General features: G+C 43.3%; 1 protein-coding gene across 3 annotated transcripts in view; it reads right to left on the bottom strand.

Moving 5' to 3' along the window:
* Positions 1–18,876, bottom strand: part of PLD2 (phospholipase D2) — a 716,894-nt gene that overhangs the window by 28,299 nt on the left and 669,719 nt on the right. For all 3 annotated transcript variants that reach the window (XM_044077075.1, XM_044077076.1, XM_044077077.1), the window contains exons 23-24: positions 4,075–4,228; positions 1,532–1,649 (exon numbers count right to left, since the gene is read on the bottom strand). In XM_044077075.1, the coding sequence (XP_043933010.1) occupies positions 1,532–1,649; positions 4,075–4,228 (272 nt within the window). The remainder of the gene's footprint in view (positions 1–1,531; positions 1,650–4,074; positions 4,229–18,876) is intronic.

Raw genomic sequence — 18,876 nt, 5'->3', positions numbered from 1 at the left:
AATCCAGACTTCAGGTGCTTGTCTTTTTCCTCAGACATATTAAGCGAAATACAGACTAAACAGTCTAAAACAACCTAGAAGAACAACCTATCCTAGGCTCAAGATAACACTACTAATAAACCAACACCATTTAACAAATGGCCGAGAAAAACGGGACAAAAGTATAATACAGCCTAAAAGTTAAAGCTATCCTTAGGCTCAACTTTAATACAAAACGCACTCTAACAATGGCCTGAGAAAGGAAGGCCAACTCTACTAAATGTGTAGCAGCACACTATCGACACTATGAACACTATAGTAATATAAGGAAACACACACACTGAAAAACTAGGCCTAACACGAGGCCACTACAAATATGATAAACTATGAAGCACCAAGGGAATAGTTCTAAAGAGACAACTACATGAGCTATATATATAAGTAATTATCTATAAAAGATAAATTTTTTTAAAAAAGACTTGCAAATAGCGATTTTGTGTCAAAAAAGGCTACAAGAACTGGAACCCCTGAGATCCGTGCCATGGCAAACTAGATCTGAGGTAATTCCAGCAGTGCATCATGGGATAAGGGGTTTGGTCTCGAGCTACTAGTAAACCTTGAGCTTTGTTAATGGCCGTGTCGGAGCAGAACTCATCAGTGAAGAATGAACAACGAGATTGAACAACTTCACATCCAAAGTTTAAAACAGGGAGCAAAAGTTGCACATAACTGCTTTATGAGTAGAACCGCTAACTGTGGGCAGTGTAAACTGGTAGCTGCAAAACCAGCCATTAAAAGAAAGCACAGTAGCTTAGTGTAGCTAGGTCTTGCTGTTCCATTTCATCTTCATTTCTGCATGTACCCCTCTTACTTCTAGCCACAACTCTCATGCACACTAAAATCTGGCCTTAGTGCTCTGCCAAAAAGCAGAGACTTTAATCTTAGTTTCTGTGTGCACTAGCTTTGTCCCTTTACTGAAAGCCTATATGAAGAAATCAGTCATTTACTGTTTTGTTTTCGTTTTTTTTAATGTAATAACCTTAGTACTTCTGTAGAATGGTGGTGATTAGATGCTAGCAGCTGAAGCACCAAAGTGAAAAAGGAACACTTCGACAGTTCTGAAATCCTGCATTACCTGTTAAGTGTTACTTATGTGCGGTTTACCATCATAATGTTGAGCACACATTACTCACAACACTGACCTGCGACTGTTGAAAATGCCAAATAAAATCTCACCCCCTTTTTGACCCATGTTAGCGCTTGCTTTCAGGTATAGAGCAGTTGGAAATGTCGACATTTGGTGTTTTTGCGACATTTTGACTGATCGGCATTATGGGATTCGCTTAAAGGTGTTGCTAATATGCAGTGTCGAGCAATGTGCGCTCGACATTATGATGGTAAACCCTTATGTGCTATAGTAATCATGGTATTAGAAAACTAATTTTAATATTGATACTTTTACTTCTGATAGTGTAATTTGTCTTGAAACCCCAATACATTTCTGCTTTGTACTTTGAATCTTGATATATTTCTGATCTTAAAGACTACATACCTTCTCATAAATGTCAGTGTTGGATGAACCAATTGTGTTCCAGACCTCCAAGAAAAAGTGGTCACTGATTGGGTCTTGAATGTTAATAGTGGGGTCAGATATGGCCCCCAGTATAACTCTAGAAATGAAAATGACACAAAGATTAAAAAACACAGAAGTTTCTATTTATGAGAGAAAACAGGGTTACAGAAAGCAAATCAGTTAAATGTTTATTGCTGAAGAAGGTAGTTCATCATAACTCAAAACAATGTATAGAGTACTTTGAGCAAATGAACATCAACTTCTCTAAGCATAGTTTTGTTGACATTTACAGCACATCTACTGCCAGCATAAACTGACAAAAGGAAATACAGCACTAATGAAAAATATATTGTCTTCCCTTGATGTTATGACCAAAAAATAAATAATGCATAGTTATAACAAAACTCCATTTTCTGGTGGAAAGAAACGAGTCATAACACTAACACGACATCTGTTACAGAGGGGTATATTCTACACGTCACCTGAAACATAAAGCTGATTAGCTACTCTTGCAAACTGCTACTTCGTTTGACCAGGCTGGGTTGCTCATGAATTTTTCATGGCTATCCTAGGGCAAACTAATACTCGTCTACATAGTCCTTCTCAGTTATAGTAATGGTAACATTAGGCATTTTAAACTGTGTAAATTAACTGTAAGACACTGTAAAATAGGCCAACAGCTCAAATACATGATAGATGTCAATATGTAAACATACAGCCCTATAATGTTTTTGTTTGTAACCAAGAAGTTCCCCATGGCACAGCTGAGGTGCTGCCATATAAACAGGAGAACAGAATAATGTCAGATTTTCTTTTCTCTGCTTGCAAAATGTTACTTACTCTAATCACTACAAAAACACTTCTGCCTTAAGATTTATCATCTTTTTCCATTTTTCTAGAACAAATCTATATTTCTGTTAGCCCTATTTAGCCTTATCCTTGTTTGTACTATGTCACTAAATCATTTAAAGTGTGGCTAAGTGAAAATACATTTATCAAATGCATTCTCCAACAACTAAGTTATTGCAACTGTACTCAAGGGTTGCACCTCACCACCATCAAACAGGGACTATGAACCTTAACCCCTGTTACCGTTATAAGCAACACTAAACAGACTGCAAGATGGGAAAACTGAGAAACCCTTCATCCAGTCACCCACTTGGAGAAACTGCCATTTCCTACAAAATGGATGAAAATGCTGATTTGCATAGTTGGCTAGCACTGAGCTGACTAGCCTGTTAGACAAGTGTGGGAGTGTCCAGACAGCAGGGTCTACAACTCTGCCAGTCTGACAGAAAATGTAGAAAACAAATGGAAAGCAAAAGCTTGAGATGGCAATACAGAAAGGAAAGAAAGACTGTCACGGATAAAAAAGGAATAGAAAAGAGAGAGCAAGAAAGACATGAAAAGGGAAGGTGAGGGCGAAAGACAGAGAAAAGTAAAAGGATATAAAAAAAATGAATTTGTTCTTGGTAACACTTTCCCACTCTGATAGTCAGAATAATAATTAAAAAAATGAAGGAGTCTGCCGGAATTACACTAACTTAAGCATGCTGACATCTTGAAATAAAGAAAAAAATTGCATGCTTGGTAAGAAAAGAGATTCTGTTAACCAGCAGAGTACCTGTATCATTTTTTTTTTTGCTGCTGTTTTTCCTGAATGAACTTTCACTAAGGAGTGGGCCCTGCTATAACTCACTACAGCAGACATATGCATAAACATCACTGACTGATTTCTTCTACAAGATGAAGCAGTAAGCCAATCTGTCTGATGTTATCACACAACCCAGTCCTTATTTGTTTAGTTTGTTGTGGTAACCAGGAAGGCCCGAAAAGGGCAAATTCCATTCTCTATGTAGGTCATGGCATACCTCTCAAACACTTAGTTTAAGAATCTGGGAAAAGCTAAAAAAATAAAGGCGGAACAAAGGCCCTAAATCAGGGGCAAAGTTTAAGTATTAGGATGTTGCTAGAATAAAAGGCTTGCATTACATTTTTTCTGAAGGATATGGGGCCTCAAGCTCAAATGTATGTCATTATTTAGTGTGACTGTAACTGTCAACAAATTTTAAGAAAAACACAAATTTTATGAGGAACAGACCTAAAATATGAGGCAAAACCAGGGACATTGTGAAACCAGAGAGAGTTGAGAGCTATGGATTTTGAAAGAAAAGCTGCAAACAGTAATGTCAAGTTACATAAAAGTAATAATAAAAAGTACAGTACTAGACATACTTTCAGGGTTACATATCCATTTGTATTGCATGCTCAGACAAGTGTACATCTTCACAAGGCAAACATAATTGAATGCAGTACGCATTATACTTTTTAAAGGAAATAAACAAAAGCATTATAAAAGTTTAAGCAAACAGACAAAATGCTGTGAACAATAACTGTCTGTGTAAACTGAAGAAATTAACTGTTAAGTGAGTCCGAGATTATGAGAAACTAATAAGAAGGCAATAGGCTCAGGTTATAATTATTACGCAGCATGACAATAATTTTATTCTAGAAAAACTTACTTAAAACATTCAAGCCGTAAGCTGAGAGCAAATTTTCCAGCCTGATACTCTTCTCCATCCATTACAGATGGAACCATTTCTGTATCTTCCACAATCACAGCAAGTTCACTGTCCCTCTTACCCAGCATGCTCCGATCGTTGATGTTAGCAGAACCTGCATCACAAAAAGGAAAGGATGAGTGAGTTCCTGTTCTATGTAATATGTCTGGAATACTGATGACTCTTCCTGAGTGTTCGCTTCATAACGACTACATGAGCTAGAACAGATGCAATAATAAGATAAGGGGCGGTACTGGCTGTTACTCAGTGTGCTTGTACATCAAACAGAAATAATAAAAGCCCCCCCCCCACTATATCAGCACTACAGCATCATCGTGCCTTGAATCTGTTGCTCCTGACCACTCACTGTCATCTCATCATGCTATGTGGATTCAGGAAGGTAATGGCTGCCAAGGGACTTTCAGGAGCCTGTACAACGTGTGTGAGTGAGAAACACTGGCCTTTCATTTTAAGTACGTTGAGGTCATCGGTTTCAGCACACGTGCATAACGTGCTTTGTTAGCTGTATTATGATCCAAGTGAAGAAAGATCCTTTATGTAATAAAATTAAAAGTGGTTTTACTCATAAGAATTTACAGTTGTATAAAATCTTTCCATAACAATAGATGTCCTTCTCTTCACTTTTGCAGTATTCTTCACCTTAGGGATCTCCTGCCAAGGATAGCCCAACGTCTGACCAGTATAGCAAAGCCTTTAGATCTTGTTTGCACCATACAGCACATGTATGCTCCATGATCAGGATGTAGGGCATACAGGTGACGTGCGAACACATTTACCCAGAAATGAACTACCCCAGAAGAGGACAGTCTCCATAGGACAAAGGAGGCTATGCACATACAGAGGGAGAACATTTAGATGAAAAAAAAGGTAGACCCTTGGCCAGGAGGTAAACCAAAAAAAAACCCAAAAGAAAAAAAAAAAACAGTGGGAGGACAGAGGGAGTGAATAATGCAACAGTGAAGAGAAGGACATCTACTGTTATGGCAAGATTTTACACAACTGTAGTATGTCCTCCTGTATCATTGTTGCAGTATTCTGCACCTTAGGGAGAGTACAAAAGACAAAAAAAGGAGTGGGAGGTGGAAGGCTGGGAACAGCCCTTAATAAACCCCATGCAGGATGGCCCTAGCAAAACGTGCTCTGGGCCTAGAAACCATATCCAATTTATAATTGTGAATAAGGTGAATCTGGGAATCTTGAGGCAATGTTATAACTGCCTCATGTACACAGACAACCCTCTCGTCCTCCCAACAAATTCCAACACATGTGAGAGCTGCAACCATATAGCCAAACTGGAGGCTAAGCTCTCTCAACTCAGTACTGGTGAAACCTGTCAGGAGGAGAAGGAAACCACACTCACTACAATTCCAGTCTTACATAGACCTACCATGACAGCAAACCAAACACATAAACACACAAAAACATACTCGGATGCTCTAAATAAAAATCTGCCTAAGCAGCAGAGACCTCCAAAGCAGACACCCAAGCAACCGCTACCCCAAAACAAAACACGTGCAACACATAGCTCACAAAGCCAGTGTGCCGAACAGGCACAGCCCGTAAGGCTAAACAACACACCTGATACACTTGTAATAGGTGACCCTATCGTCAGGCACACTGACGTCCCGCTCACCAGGCTGAACAAGGAGAAGGTCACTGTGAGCTTCCTGTCAGGTGCTAGGATCCGCCACATAACACAAGCACTCAGGTCACTCCAAGGCAAGTACAAATATGACTCAGTCATTGTCCATGCTGGTATGAATTACCTGAGACGTACCTCCCTGGACTACATGAAAAGAGACATAGAGGAGCTCTCTGAGCATGTGGCCCAGGCCGGTATGACCCTGACCTTGAGTAGCATCTTACCCTCACCAAGAATGATGCCAAAATATGAAGACAAGATGATCAATTTCAACAACTGGCTTAAGTATTGGTGTAATTCAAAGGGGATCCAATGCCTGTCAACCTGGGATGACATGCTCGACAGGCCACGATGCTTCGCTAGGGACGGCTTGCACCTGTCACCCCTGGGCTTTCGGATATTGGCAAAGGCTCTTGCTACCCCCATAGTGCCTTTTTTAGGCAAGGCTCAAAAGACAAACCCTCCTCCATAGGTATCACAAGGGATAAGAAACTAAGAGTAATGCTACTCAACGCCAGATGTCTAAACCTCAAGATGCATGCACTCGAAACTCTCCTTAGCATGGAGAACATAGATATCTGTGCAGTAACAGAAACCTGGTTCAAGGCTCCCGAGAGCACCCCAGCACTACCAGGTTATACCTCATACCATGCTTTTCGGCCCCAAAACTTGGACCGAACCAGAAAAGGAGGGGAGTATCAATATTCACAAAGATACCCACACCTCCAGGTTGGTGGCACAGCACGAAGCATCAGAGACTATCCATGTGCAACTAACAGTGGGTAAAACTGCCTTCCAGTTTATAGCCTGCTACAGACCACCCTCCCAAACCCAGGAACCCCACTCGGCCTTCCTGAGAACACTGGAAAATATGAAGGTCTCTCCAAACACCATTATATTGGGCGACTTCAACTACCCAAACATAGAATGGGAGCATTACTCTAGCTCCAACACCCTAGCTCAAAGGTTCCTAGAATTTATAAACTCAAATGCAATAAGACAACTTGTTACCACTCCCACAAGAGGGGAAAACATACTGGACCTGATCACCACCAACATGGGGACTCTATGCTCCAGACCAGAAGTGTATCCCTCACTGGTAAGATCAGACCATAAACTAATCTCACTGGATATTCACATCCCGACCCCACCCCCTGCCCAGAAAACCACTGTGAAAAACTTCTCTAAAGCAAATTTCACACTCCTCAAAACAGAGGTGGAATCCTTCAAAGCCCCCGGGCCTGTGGAAAATACAGCCCAGACCGCAGAATCCTTTATAAACGCATTCTATGAGCACCTTCAGGAATGCATGGATCATGCAATCTCAAATAAAACCAAGATCCAATCCTCCAAAGGCAGACGTCCTGTCTGGTGGACCCCAGCCATAAACAAACTATACAATAGAAGGAGGAAGCTACTACATGATAGAGCAAAATCCCAAAAAGGGAAGGCATCTCTGATCAGTGTTAGCAAAAAACTACGGGCACTCATAAAATCGTCTAAGGCCAGCTTCGAGAGAAAAATTGCACAGGACACTAAGGATAATCACAAGGCTTTCTTTAGTTATGTTAGGAACCTGGGTGGGAATTCCCAGATATGCTCAGAATTAGTCCAAAATGACAAAAAATACACCGAACCCACAGACATTGCCAACATCCTAGCTGACAGGTTCAGTGCAAACTTCTCTCCCTCCCCCACCAAAAGGAAAAATATCTATCCCAGCAGAGAGCTGCCCCCCTGACATCTCAGATGCTCAGGTAAGAGCCGCCCTCTCCAAAGCAAAAAACTCAGCATCAATGGGACCAGACGGTGTCCCGGGCTGCGTCCTACATGAACTCCAAGAAGAGCTAAACCCAAACATAAAACTACTGTTCAATCTCAGCCTTACCACAGGATATGTACCCAAAGAGTGGTGTACAGCAACAGTGGTCCCTCTCCACAAAGGTGGTGCCTCAACGGATCCTGGAAACTATCGCCTCATAAGCCTGACTAGCTTGGTTTGCAAAACTATGGAAAGGATCATCATGGACCTCATAAAAAAAGATATTGGGGACCTACAGACACTGGATCCTACCCCGTTCGGCTTTGGTAAGGGCAGATCCTGCCTCTTAAACCTGGTCGATTTCTTTGAAACAGTCACCAAGGCCATTGACGAGGGGAAGGTGGTCCACACAGCCTACCTGGACCTCGCAAAAGCCTTCAATACAATACCCCACTCGGGCATTATAGATAAGCTCACCAGCTTAAATATAAACCCCTATGTCACTAGATGGGTTGCAAACTGGCTCAAGGACAGAACCCACATGGTTAGAATTGCTGGAGCCATGTCAGACTCCAAACCAGTTACAAATGGCGTCCCACAAGGCTCAGTCCTGGGACTTCTCCTGTTCGGTATATATTTCTCGGAGGTACAGGCCAACACGGAAGGACTGTGGCTGACCAAGTTCGCAGATGACTGCAAACTGGGCGCTATAATCGACTCTCCAGCTGACACAAGCATCCTCCAAAAGGGCCTCATAGAAACAGACAACTGGTGCCAGAGCCATGGCCTCAAGCTAAACACCAAAAAGTGTATAGTCATCCCCTTTGGCAAAAACAAAGTGCCCACAAATTACCACATAGGTGGTAATCCATTAAGTACAGAAGAAGTAATTAGGGACCTGGGGACCCAAGTTGATAGCAATCTCTCCTTTGACAACCACGTGGCCAAAGTGGTTAGAAAAACATTTTATATAGCCCACATAATCATGAAGGGATTCACATCTAGATCAGGGGAGGTCATCATGCCTCACTACTCATCCCTCATCAGGCCCATAATTGAGTACAATGCCCCTTTTGGGATGTACCTTACCAGACACCTGCAGCAACTGGAAAGACCCCAAAAGTACCTCACCAAGAGGATCAAAGGGCTCAAACAGATGCCATATGCTGCCCAGTTAAAGAAACTCCAGCTCTACTCAGTGGCATACCGCCTGCTCAGAGGCGATCTGTGCCTGACGTATAAAGCCATGTCCAACCCGGAATTAATGGACATGCTGCACCTCAGAAAATCCAAATCCCATTGAGCTACGCGCTCGAGAGACTTGAACCTCAGCACTGAAATAAATAGGACATGCTGGAGGGACAGATTCGTAATACAGAGGCTCCCTTCACTCTGGAATAAAATCCCAGTCCAGGTTAGGCAGAGTCCCTCATTGACTCTCTTCAAGAGGAATCTTGATGAGTGGATGGGGGATCGTAGGTTTACCCCGGGTATCACTTCTGTGTCACTGTTAGACAGAGGCACAGTATACTAACCTCGAAAAAGGGCATAGCAAAATTAATTTAAAATGGGTGGCAAAAGCCAAACACACTCTGGCTAGGCTTATAAATGCCCTAGGGCAGATAGTATGAACCTATGAACCTTAGTAAAGGTATGCACTGAAGACCAAGTAGCAGCTTCAAGGATGGAATTGGTGTCAAAACCCTTGAAGAAAGCACCAGAAGAGGCATCAGCCCTAGCACAGTGAGCTCTGACTATAGTAGACAGATAACGGATGTGAAAATAACAACAAAAATAAATCACTTCAGAAAGCCAGGAAGAGATGCTTTGCTTAGAAAAGTACAGTTTTGTACCTACCATAAATGTAGATGTTCGAGGATCCACATTGCTGCAGTCATAACCTGTGGGTAGTCCGCTGTCCTCGGTCGGCCCGAATACCAAAGAGTTAGGCTGGCGTCGGTCATGGTCGCCCGGAGCTGACGTCAGTACGCAGCAGTACTTAAGCGCATGACCGACGCCATATCCTCAGTCTTTCTTGCCCCAGATGTCAGAAGGCCTTTAAAAGGAAAGGCCAGAGCCAAAAAGGGAAAAACCCAACAGCCACAAGGGAGAAAATAACAATTATCCCAAAGGAACAACAACAACAACAACCCCAAACAATAGAGGGGAAGGAGGGAGGGAAAATAGGACTGCAGCAATGTGGATCCTCGAACATCTACATTTATGGTAGGTACAAAACTGTACTATGTTCTTCGTCTCACATTGCTGCAGTCATAACCTGTGGGTAGAATCCCAAAGCAAAGGAAAAGGGAGGCTGGCAAACTAAAAAGCATTAGGAGCTGCTAACATGCCCTGTAAAACTGCAGTGGCAAACCCCGCCCTAGATTTGGAATAAAGAGGAAGATGGTAATGCTTAGTAAAAGTATGAACTGAACTCCAAGTAGCTGCCTCCAGAATATCCTTAGTAGCTACACCCCTTAAAAAAGCAGTAGATGTGGCAGTAACCCTAGTAGAATGAGGTCTGATCCCAGTAGGCACATCCTTCCCATGATGAGAATAACAAAAAGCAATACATTGACCAATCCACTTTGAAATAGTCTGCTTAGAAACAGCTTTCTCTTGTGAACTCAAAGCAAAAGAAACAAATAACTGTTGAGTCTGTCTGAACTCCTTAGTTCTGCTCAAATAGTAACGTAACTGCCTGTGGATATCCAAAGAATGCAAGACTTTTTCCCCCTTATTTTAGGGATCAGCATAAAAGGTAGGCAAATGGATAGACTGGTTCAAGGCCACATTAGAAATCACTTTTGGCATAAAAGTAGGGTTAGTACGCAAAGAAACTCTATCCTTATGGAATATCAGAAATGGTTCAACTGCCATGAGAGCCTGCAATTCAGATACCCTCCTAGCAGAAGTAATGGCCAACAAAAAAGCAGTCTTCCAAGACAAAAACTTCAATTCAGACGTAGCTGCAGGTTCAAAAGGAGGCAAAGTAAGCTTCTCCAACACAAAATTGAGATCCCAGGAAGGAGTAGGAGCTCTACGTGGGGGTCTTATATTTTTTGCCCTTCTAAGAAATTGCTTAAACAAAGGGTGAGAAAATAAAGGAGGGTCACAATCATAGTGAGCAAAAATGGCTGCAGCATGAACCTTCACAGAGGAAAATGACAAACCCTTGTCTAGTAATTCAGTAAGGTACTGTAGTGTAAAACTCAAATTAGGCACCGAGACATCAAAGCCCTTTATTGTGCTCCAAAGAAAAAATCTCCTCCATTTATCAGCATAAACTTTTCTAGTGCTGGGCCGCCTGGCTTCCAAAATGTCATCTAAAACCTGTTGAGGAAGCTGAGATCCCCCAGGCTCTAAAACAGAATACGCCAGGCCGTGAGATGCAGGGACTGCACCCTGACATTGAGCAAATGACTGCTTGACTGGGACAACAAGTGAGGAAGCTGTGGCAAAGGCCAAGGAGGCTCCTGAATTAAACTCCTCAGCAGAGGATACCAGTGCTGACGTGGCCAATCTGGTGCTATTAGAATCATGCAAGGCTTGTCCCACCTGACTTTCAAGAGTACCTTGGGAAGGAGAGGCAGAGGAGGAAAAGCATAGACGTGAAGGTTGTTCCAACTGAAAGATAGAGCATCCACTTTCCAAGCTTTTGGGTGAAACATCTTTGTGCAAAATTTTGGTAGTTGGAAATTTAGAGGAGAAGCGAACAGCTCTATGTCTGGAGTTCCCCAAGCCACTGTCAACTGTTGGAATACCTGAGGATCCAATTTCCACTTGTGGGGGTCCACAATTTGTCTGCTCAATACATCTGCTAGGGAGTTCTGTGCTCCTGGCAGAAACCGTGCTTGAAGAGTGATGTGCAAACTTAGAGCAGTCTCCCACAATATCATTGCTTGTCTGCAAAGAGGGTAAGAATGGGTTCCCCCCTGCTTGTTGATGTACCACATGACTGTAGTGTTGTCTGTTCGAATCAACACCTGTCCTGGTTGAAGTAGGCCCTTGAAAGCCATCAGGGCAAACTGGACTACTAACATCTCCTTCATGTTGATATGCAAATGCTGTAGTCTGGGAGGCCACGTGTCTTGAATCCATTTCCCATTGAAGTGTGCTCCCCAAGCTAGGTCTGAGGCATCCGTCGTTAAGATCTGACTCGCCTCTGGTTGGGTCACAGAGAGTCCCTTGTTTAGGTGACATTCCTGTGCCCACCACAAGAATTCCTTCTGGATGCAAGGTATTATCCGAATGACAGTGTCCAAATCGTGGCCGTGTTGAGTCCATACACTTTTGAGATACCATTGTAGCTTCCTCATATGCAGTTTGGCATTGGGAAGTACTAGAATGCAAGATGCCATGAACCCCAAGGCTTGAAGGACTGTCCTTGCAGTCAGCCTGGACAGTACTGATAATTGCTGGAAGTATAGGTGAAGAGTTCTTTGTTTGTCCGGGGTTAGAAAAGCCATCTGAGAAGCTGTATTCAGTCTCACACCCAGAAAGCACATGTCCTAAGAGGGTACTAGACTGGACTTTATTTTGTTCACAGAATACCCTAGGCACCTTAAAACTGCCATTACATACTGTAGATGTTGAAGTAACTTGTCTTTGTCTTGAGCAAGAATCAGGCAATCGTCCAGATAAGGATAAATTTGTATTCCCCTCTGTCTGAAGAAAGCTATTACAGGAGCCAGAACCTTTGTGAACACCCTGGGCACTGTAGATAAACCAAAGGGCAATGCAGAGAACTGATGATGAGAAGTACCAGCCCGAAATCGCAGGAATCTCCTGCAGCTGGGCCTGATAGGAATGTGAAGATAGGCCTCTTTGAGATCCAGAGTTACCATCCAGTGATCTTTGCCTAGCATAGGCAGAAGTTGTTGTAATGTTAACATCTTGAACTTTGGAATGTCTAGGTAGGTATTGAGAATGGACAAATCCAGAATTGGCCTCCAACTGTTTCCTTTCTTTGGCACTAGGAATAGACGGGAATAAAACCCTAGGCCTACTTCTGACGGAGGTACCACCTGAATTGCTCCCATCTGTAAAAGCAAAGAAATTTGTTCCTGAGCCTCCAGCCTTTGCTGAGGAGGTACATCTGGCATGCCTTTGAAAGGAGGAAAAGTGTGAAAATAAAACTTGTAGCCTTGATTTATTATTTCCAACACCCATTTGTCCTGGGTGACCAAATGCCAATTTTGTTTGAAAAGTGCCAACTTTCCTCCTAGAGGAGCTGCCAGAGAAGAGGAATCTGGCAGCTGAAGATACAGGTCATTGGGTCTGTTTACGAAAAGGCTGACCCCTGCCCTCACCAGAAGACTGTGCAGGAGAACTCCAAGTCCTAGGTCTGAAAGAACCCTGAGCATGGGCCCTGCCCCTACCATGTCTAGACCTGCCCTTAGACTGAAAATCCGAAGAAGGGTAGGACCATCCTCTTGCAGGCCAATTCCTGCTAAACTTAGGGGGCTGCACTTGCAAAAAATCTTTAACCGTCTGCATAGACTTAGCTTTATCTTCCATCTTTTTCAAAACTGCCTCCATAGGGGAACCAAAAAGAACTTCAGATTGAAGAGGAGCATCCAAAATCCGAGCTTTAACATGCTCTGACAAATTTTGATCCTTAAGCCAGGCATGCCTACGAATAACTGAACCAGTAGCAGCCACCCTGGATGAGGCCTGAAGAGCATCGAAGCCACACTGCAAGGAATGTTTACCAACTTGATCTGAAGCATGAACCAAGTCCTGCAATTCCTTACACTCTATACCCTCAGATAAAGCATCTACCTTAGATTTCAATTGACCTAACAGAAAGTTCTGATACTTCAGCATATGAAATTGGCAATTTAAAGCCCTCATAGCTAACGTCGAAGAGGTGTACACTTTTTTCCCCCACCTATCCAACGCTCTAGAATCTTTATCCAAAGGAACTGGATTCTTAACCACAGAGGCCCTGACACCCTTCGGTCCTTGAATAATAGTTTCTGGGTCAGCTCTAGGACTCTTATACAAATATTTATGTGCCTCTGGAACTCTATAATACTTGTCTGGCTTGACAGGGGCAGGGGGTAAAGAATCAGGATTAAGTGAAGCTTCAGAAAAAACATCCTGAACAACATCTAAAACAGGGGGAATAGCCAAAGGCCTATGTTGTGGCAAAAATAAAAATTCCCTAAGCCTTTTACGAGAATCAGAAAAGTCCTGACCTTCCCACTTGAAATGCTCCCTCATGGAATGTAAAGTTTCAGAAAAGGAAAAATCCTCTGGAGGCGAAGCAGAAGGACAGGAATCCTCTGCATCCGAATCTGAATAGGGAGGAAAATCCTGAATATCCTCAGCTGAGGACTCAGAGTAGTCTGAAGAATGCTCCATTCCCTCTAAATCTGTCTCCACCCTAGGCCTCTTCTCTGGAGGGGGCATAGAACCTCTGATCAAAGAAATCAAATCCTCTGCCATTTTCAACATATGTTTTTTAGGAACAGAACCTGAAGAACTAGGGCTATGGCCCGTACCAGTAAGACCAGGTTTAGCCCTAGCAGGGCCTTTAGTAACTGAGGTAGAAGGCCTAATAACCTTTTGTAAGGATGGAACTACAGATACTTGAGAAGCACCCTCGGCCTGGCCTAACTCCTGAGAGGCCAACTCCTGCAACAGTAAAGGTTCCCCCTGGGATTCAGCCGAGACCTCGGCTGGATCCACAGATTCAACCGTAGATTCCATAGAACCGGCGTCCGCAACGGACGACTCATCCGGTTTAGACCTTAAAGATTTATCTTTTCGCTTTTTTGCGGTAGCGGGTGTCGGAGGATCCGACGGCATGTTGTAGTTACACCGCTTTCCGAAAAAGTACAGTTTTGTACCTACCATAAATGTAGATGTTCGAAGATCCACATTGCTGCAGTCCTTACACTTGGGTAGTCCGCTGTCCTCGGTCGGCCCGAATATCAAAGTATAAGGCTGACGTCGGTCAAGGCGCATTTGACTGACATCAGGACGTCAGGGTACAAATGCGCATGACCGACGTCATATCCTCAGTCTTTTCTTGCCCCAGATGTCAGAAGACCCTAAAAATAAAGGTCAAAACCAAAAGACAGCAAACAAACAACCAACCATCCTAGCACTAAAAATATGTACAATATATACAATATATACAATATACCTCATATTGACAACCCAACCCACACAACCGCCTCTAACTACAGAGGGGAAGGAGGGAGGGTATTGACTGCAGCAATGTGGATCTTGAACATCTACATTTATGGTAGGTACAAAACTGTACTATGTTCTTCATCTCACATTGCTGCAGTCCTTACACTTGGGTAGAATCCCAAAGCAGAGGTAAGGGAGGATGGCCAAACTATAAGGAAGCAGGAGCTGCCAAAATGCCCTGCAAAACAGCAGTGGCAAAACCAGCCCTGGATTTAGAGTAAAGTGGTAGGTGATAATGCCTAGAGAAAGTATGCACTGAACTCCAAGTAGCTGCCTCCAAAATATCCTTAGTTGTCACCCTCAAAAAAGCTGTCGAAGTGGCAGTAGCCCTAGTGGAATGAGGCCTAATCGCAGCTGGAATCTCCTTGCCATGATGGGAATAACAGAAAGCAATGCAAAACCCAATCCACTTAGAAATAGTTTGTTTTGACACAGGCTTGCCCTGAGAACTCAAAGCAAAAGAAACAAATAACTGCTGAGACTGCCTGAACCCTTTAGTTCTGTCCAAATAATATCGCAACTGCCTGTGTACATCTAAAGTGTGCAAAATCTTTTCCCCTTTATTTTGGGGATTTGCATAAAAAGTAGGCAAATGAATAGTTTGGTTTAGAGCCACACTAGAAACCACTTTAGGCATAAAGGAAGGATTAGTACATAAAGATACCCTATCCTTATGGAAAATTAAGAAAGGCTCAACCGCCATAAGGGCCTGCAACTCAGAAACCCTTCTTGCAGAGGTAATAGCCAACAAAAAAGCAGTCTTCCATGATAAAAACTTTAATTCAGTAGCAGCTGCAGGCTCAAAAGGTTGTAGAGTAAGTTTCTCCAACACAAAATTGAGATCCCAAGCAGGAGTAGGAGCTCTTAGTGGGGGTCTTATATTCTTTGCCCCTCTAAGAAATTGCTTGAACAAAGGATGAGAAAACAATGGTGGGTCACAATCACAGTGAGCCGAAATTGCTGCAGCATGAACCTTAATAGAAGAGAAGGACAAACCTTTGTCCAGTAACTCAGTAAGATATTGAAGAGCCACACTTAAATTAGGCTCAGAAACATCAAAATCCTTTGCTGCACTCCAAAATAAAAATCTCTTCCATTTATCTGCGTACACTTTCCTTGTACCAGGCCTTCTAGCTTCCAAAATAACATTCAAAACTTGCTGTGGAAGTGGAGGCCCACTATGGTTCAAAACAGAATATGCCAGGCTGTTAGGTGCAGAGAGTGAAGCTTGACATTGAGCAAATGACTGTCCTCCTGAGACAACAGGTGTGGAATCAAGGCAAAGGCCATGGAGGCTTCCGCACCAGGCTTCTCAGTAATGGGTACCAATGCTGTCGAGGCCAATCTGGAGCTATCAAAATCATCCTTGGCTTGTCTTGTCTGGCCTTTAGTAGTACCTTTGGGAGGAGAGGCAGAGGCGGAAAGGCATACACATGAAGATTGCTCCAATTGAAGGAAAGAGCATCCACTTTCCAAGCTGTGAGATGAAACCTTTTGTGCAAAACTTTGGCAGCTGGTGGTTTAGTGGAGAAGCGAACAGATCTATGTCTGGAGTTCCCCATGACACTGTCAATTTCTGAAATACATGAGGATCCAATTTCCACTGTGGGGATCCATAATTCGCCTGCTCAACACATCTGCTAAGGAGTTCTGTGCTCCGGCAGAAACCTTGCCTGAAGATTGAGCTGTAAACTGAGAGCAGTCTCCCACAAAATCATTGCTTGCCTGCATAGAGGATAAGAATGTGTTCCCCCTTGCTTGTTGATGTACCACATGACAGTTGTGTTGTCTGTTAGAATCAACACCTGCCCTGGAAGAAGTAAATCCTTGAAGGCTATTAATGCAAACTGGACTGCTAACATCTCCTTCAAGTTGATATGTAGATGTTGTAGTCTGGCAGGCCACTTGTCTTGTATCCACTTTCCATTTAGATGAGCTCCCCAAGCTTTGTCTGAGGCATCTGTCGTTAAAATCTGACTCGCCTCTGGCCGGGTCACAGAGAGTCCCTTGTTTAGGTGACATTCCTGAGCCCACCACAAAAATTCCTTTTGAATGCAAGGTATTATTTGAATGACAGTGTTCAGATCCTGGCAGTGCTGTGTCCATACATTTTTGAGATACCATTGTAGCTTCCTCATATGCAGTTTGGCATTGGGAAGCACCAGAATACAAGATGCCATGAACCCTAAGGCTTGAAGGACTGTCCTTGCAGTCAGCCCGGACTGATGAGATAGTTGATGGAAGTAAAGGGCAAGATTATTTTGTTTGTCCGGGGTCAAAAAGGCCATCTGGGATGCTGTATTCAGTCTTACACCCAGAAAGCACATGTCCTGAGAGGGTACTAGACTGGACTTTATTTCGTTCACAGAATACCCCAGGCATCTTAGCACTGCTATCACATATTCCAAATGATGAAGAAGCTCGTCCCTTCCTTGAGCCAGAATCAGGCAATCGTCCAAATAAGGATAGATCTGTATTCCTTTTAGCCTGAAGAAAGCTATCACTGGAGCCAGAACTTTCGTGAACACTCTGGGCGCAGTAGATAAGCCAAAGGGCAATGCAGAGAACTGATAGTGAGAAGTCCCAGCTCGAAAACGCAGATACTTCCTGCAACTTAGTCTGATAGGAACATGAAGGTAAGCCTCCTTGAGATCCAAAGTTACCATCCAATGATCTTTGCCCAGCAGAGGTAAAAGCTGCTGTAACGCCAACATTTTGAACTTGGGAATGTCCAGATAAGTGTTGAGGATAGATAAATCCAAAATTGGTCTCCACGTGTTCCCCTTCTTTGGTACTAGGAACAGGCGAGAATAAAATCCTAGGCCCACTTCTGGCATAGGGACCGGCTGTATAGCCCCTATTTGGAGTAACAGAGAAATTTGCTTGTGAGCCTCTATTCTTTGTTGAGGAGGAACGTCTGGCATGCCTTTGAAAGGAGGCAAGGTATGGAAATAAAACCTGTAACTGTGGTGTATGATATCCAATACCCATCTGTCTTGGGTAATTAAACTCCAATTTTCTTTGAAAAGTGCCAACCTTCCTCCCAAAGGTGCTGCCAGACGAGAAGGCTCTGGCAGCTGAAAAGGTAGGTCATTGGGTCTGTTTACGAAAGGACTGACTCCTGCCCTCACCCGAAGACTGTGCAGGAGAACTCCCTGTTCTAGGCCTGAAAGAGCCCTGAGCTCTGCCCCTACCACGCCTAGATCTACCCCTAGACTGGGAATCATAAGAAGGATACGCCCACCCCTTAGTAGGCCAATTTCTACTAAACTTTGGAGACTGAACCTGGCAAAAATCTTTAACAGTCTGCATAGACTTAGCCTTGTCTTCCATTTTCTTTAAAACTGCCTCAACAGGAGAACCAAACAACACATCAGATTGTAAAGGAGCATCTAAAATCCTTGTTTTAACATGGTCAGATAAATTTTGATCCCTCAGCCAGGCGTGCCTGCGAAGAACTGACCCAGTGGCAGCCACCCTAGACGAGGCCTGTACAGCATCAAAACCACATTGCAAAGAATGCTTACCCACCTGTTCAGAAACATGTACTAAATCTTGCAACTCTTTACAATCAATACCTTCCGCCAGAGCATCAACCTTAGACTTCAATTGTGAAAGGAGATAGTTTTGGTATTTCAACATGTGAAACTGGCAATTCAAAGCCCTCATAGCTAGAGTGGAAGAAGTATAAACTTTCTTTCCCCATCTATCCAAGGCCCTGGCCTCTTTATCTGCAGGAACCGGATTCTTGACAACAGAAGCCTTAACACCTTTAGGCCCCTGGCTAACAGTTTCTGGGTCTGCCCTAGGACTCTTAAAAGATACTTATGAGCTTCAGGCACCCTGTAATACCTATCCGGTTTAACAGGAGCAGGAGGCAAAGAATCAGGATTAAGAGAAGCCTCTGTAAAACATCTTCCACTACATCCAAAACAGGAGATATAGCCAAAGGCCTATGCTGGGGTAAAACAAAAATTCCCTAAGCCTTTTCCTGGAATCAGAGAAGTCCTGACCTTCCCACTTAAAATGCTCCCTCATGGAATGAAGAGTTTCTGAAAAGAAAAATCCTCAGGAGGAGAAGCAGAAGGAGTAGAATCATCCACATCAGAATCAGAATAAGGAGAGTACTCCT

This window comes from Protopterus annectens, chromosome 7.part0 (assembly GCF_019279795.1).
Source record: "Protopterus annectens isolate FY-2018-M chromosome 7.part0, PAN1.0, whole genome shotgun sequence".
NCBI classification, from domain to species: domain Eukaryota; kingdom Metazoa; phylum Chordata; order Ceratodontiformes; family Protopteridae; genus Protopterus; species Protopterus annectens.
This window is presented reverse-complemented; position numbering and strand designations above follow the sequence as displayed.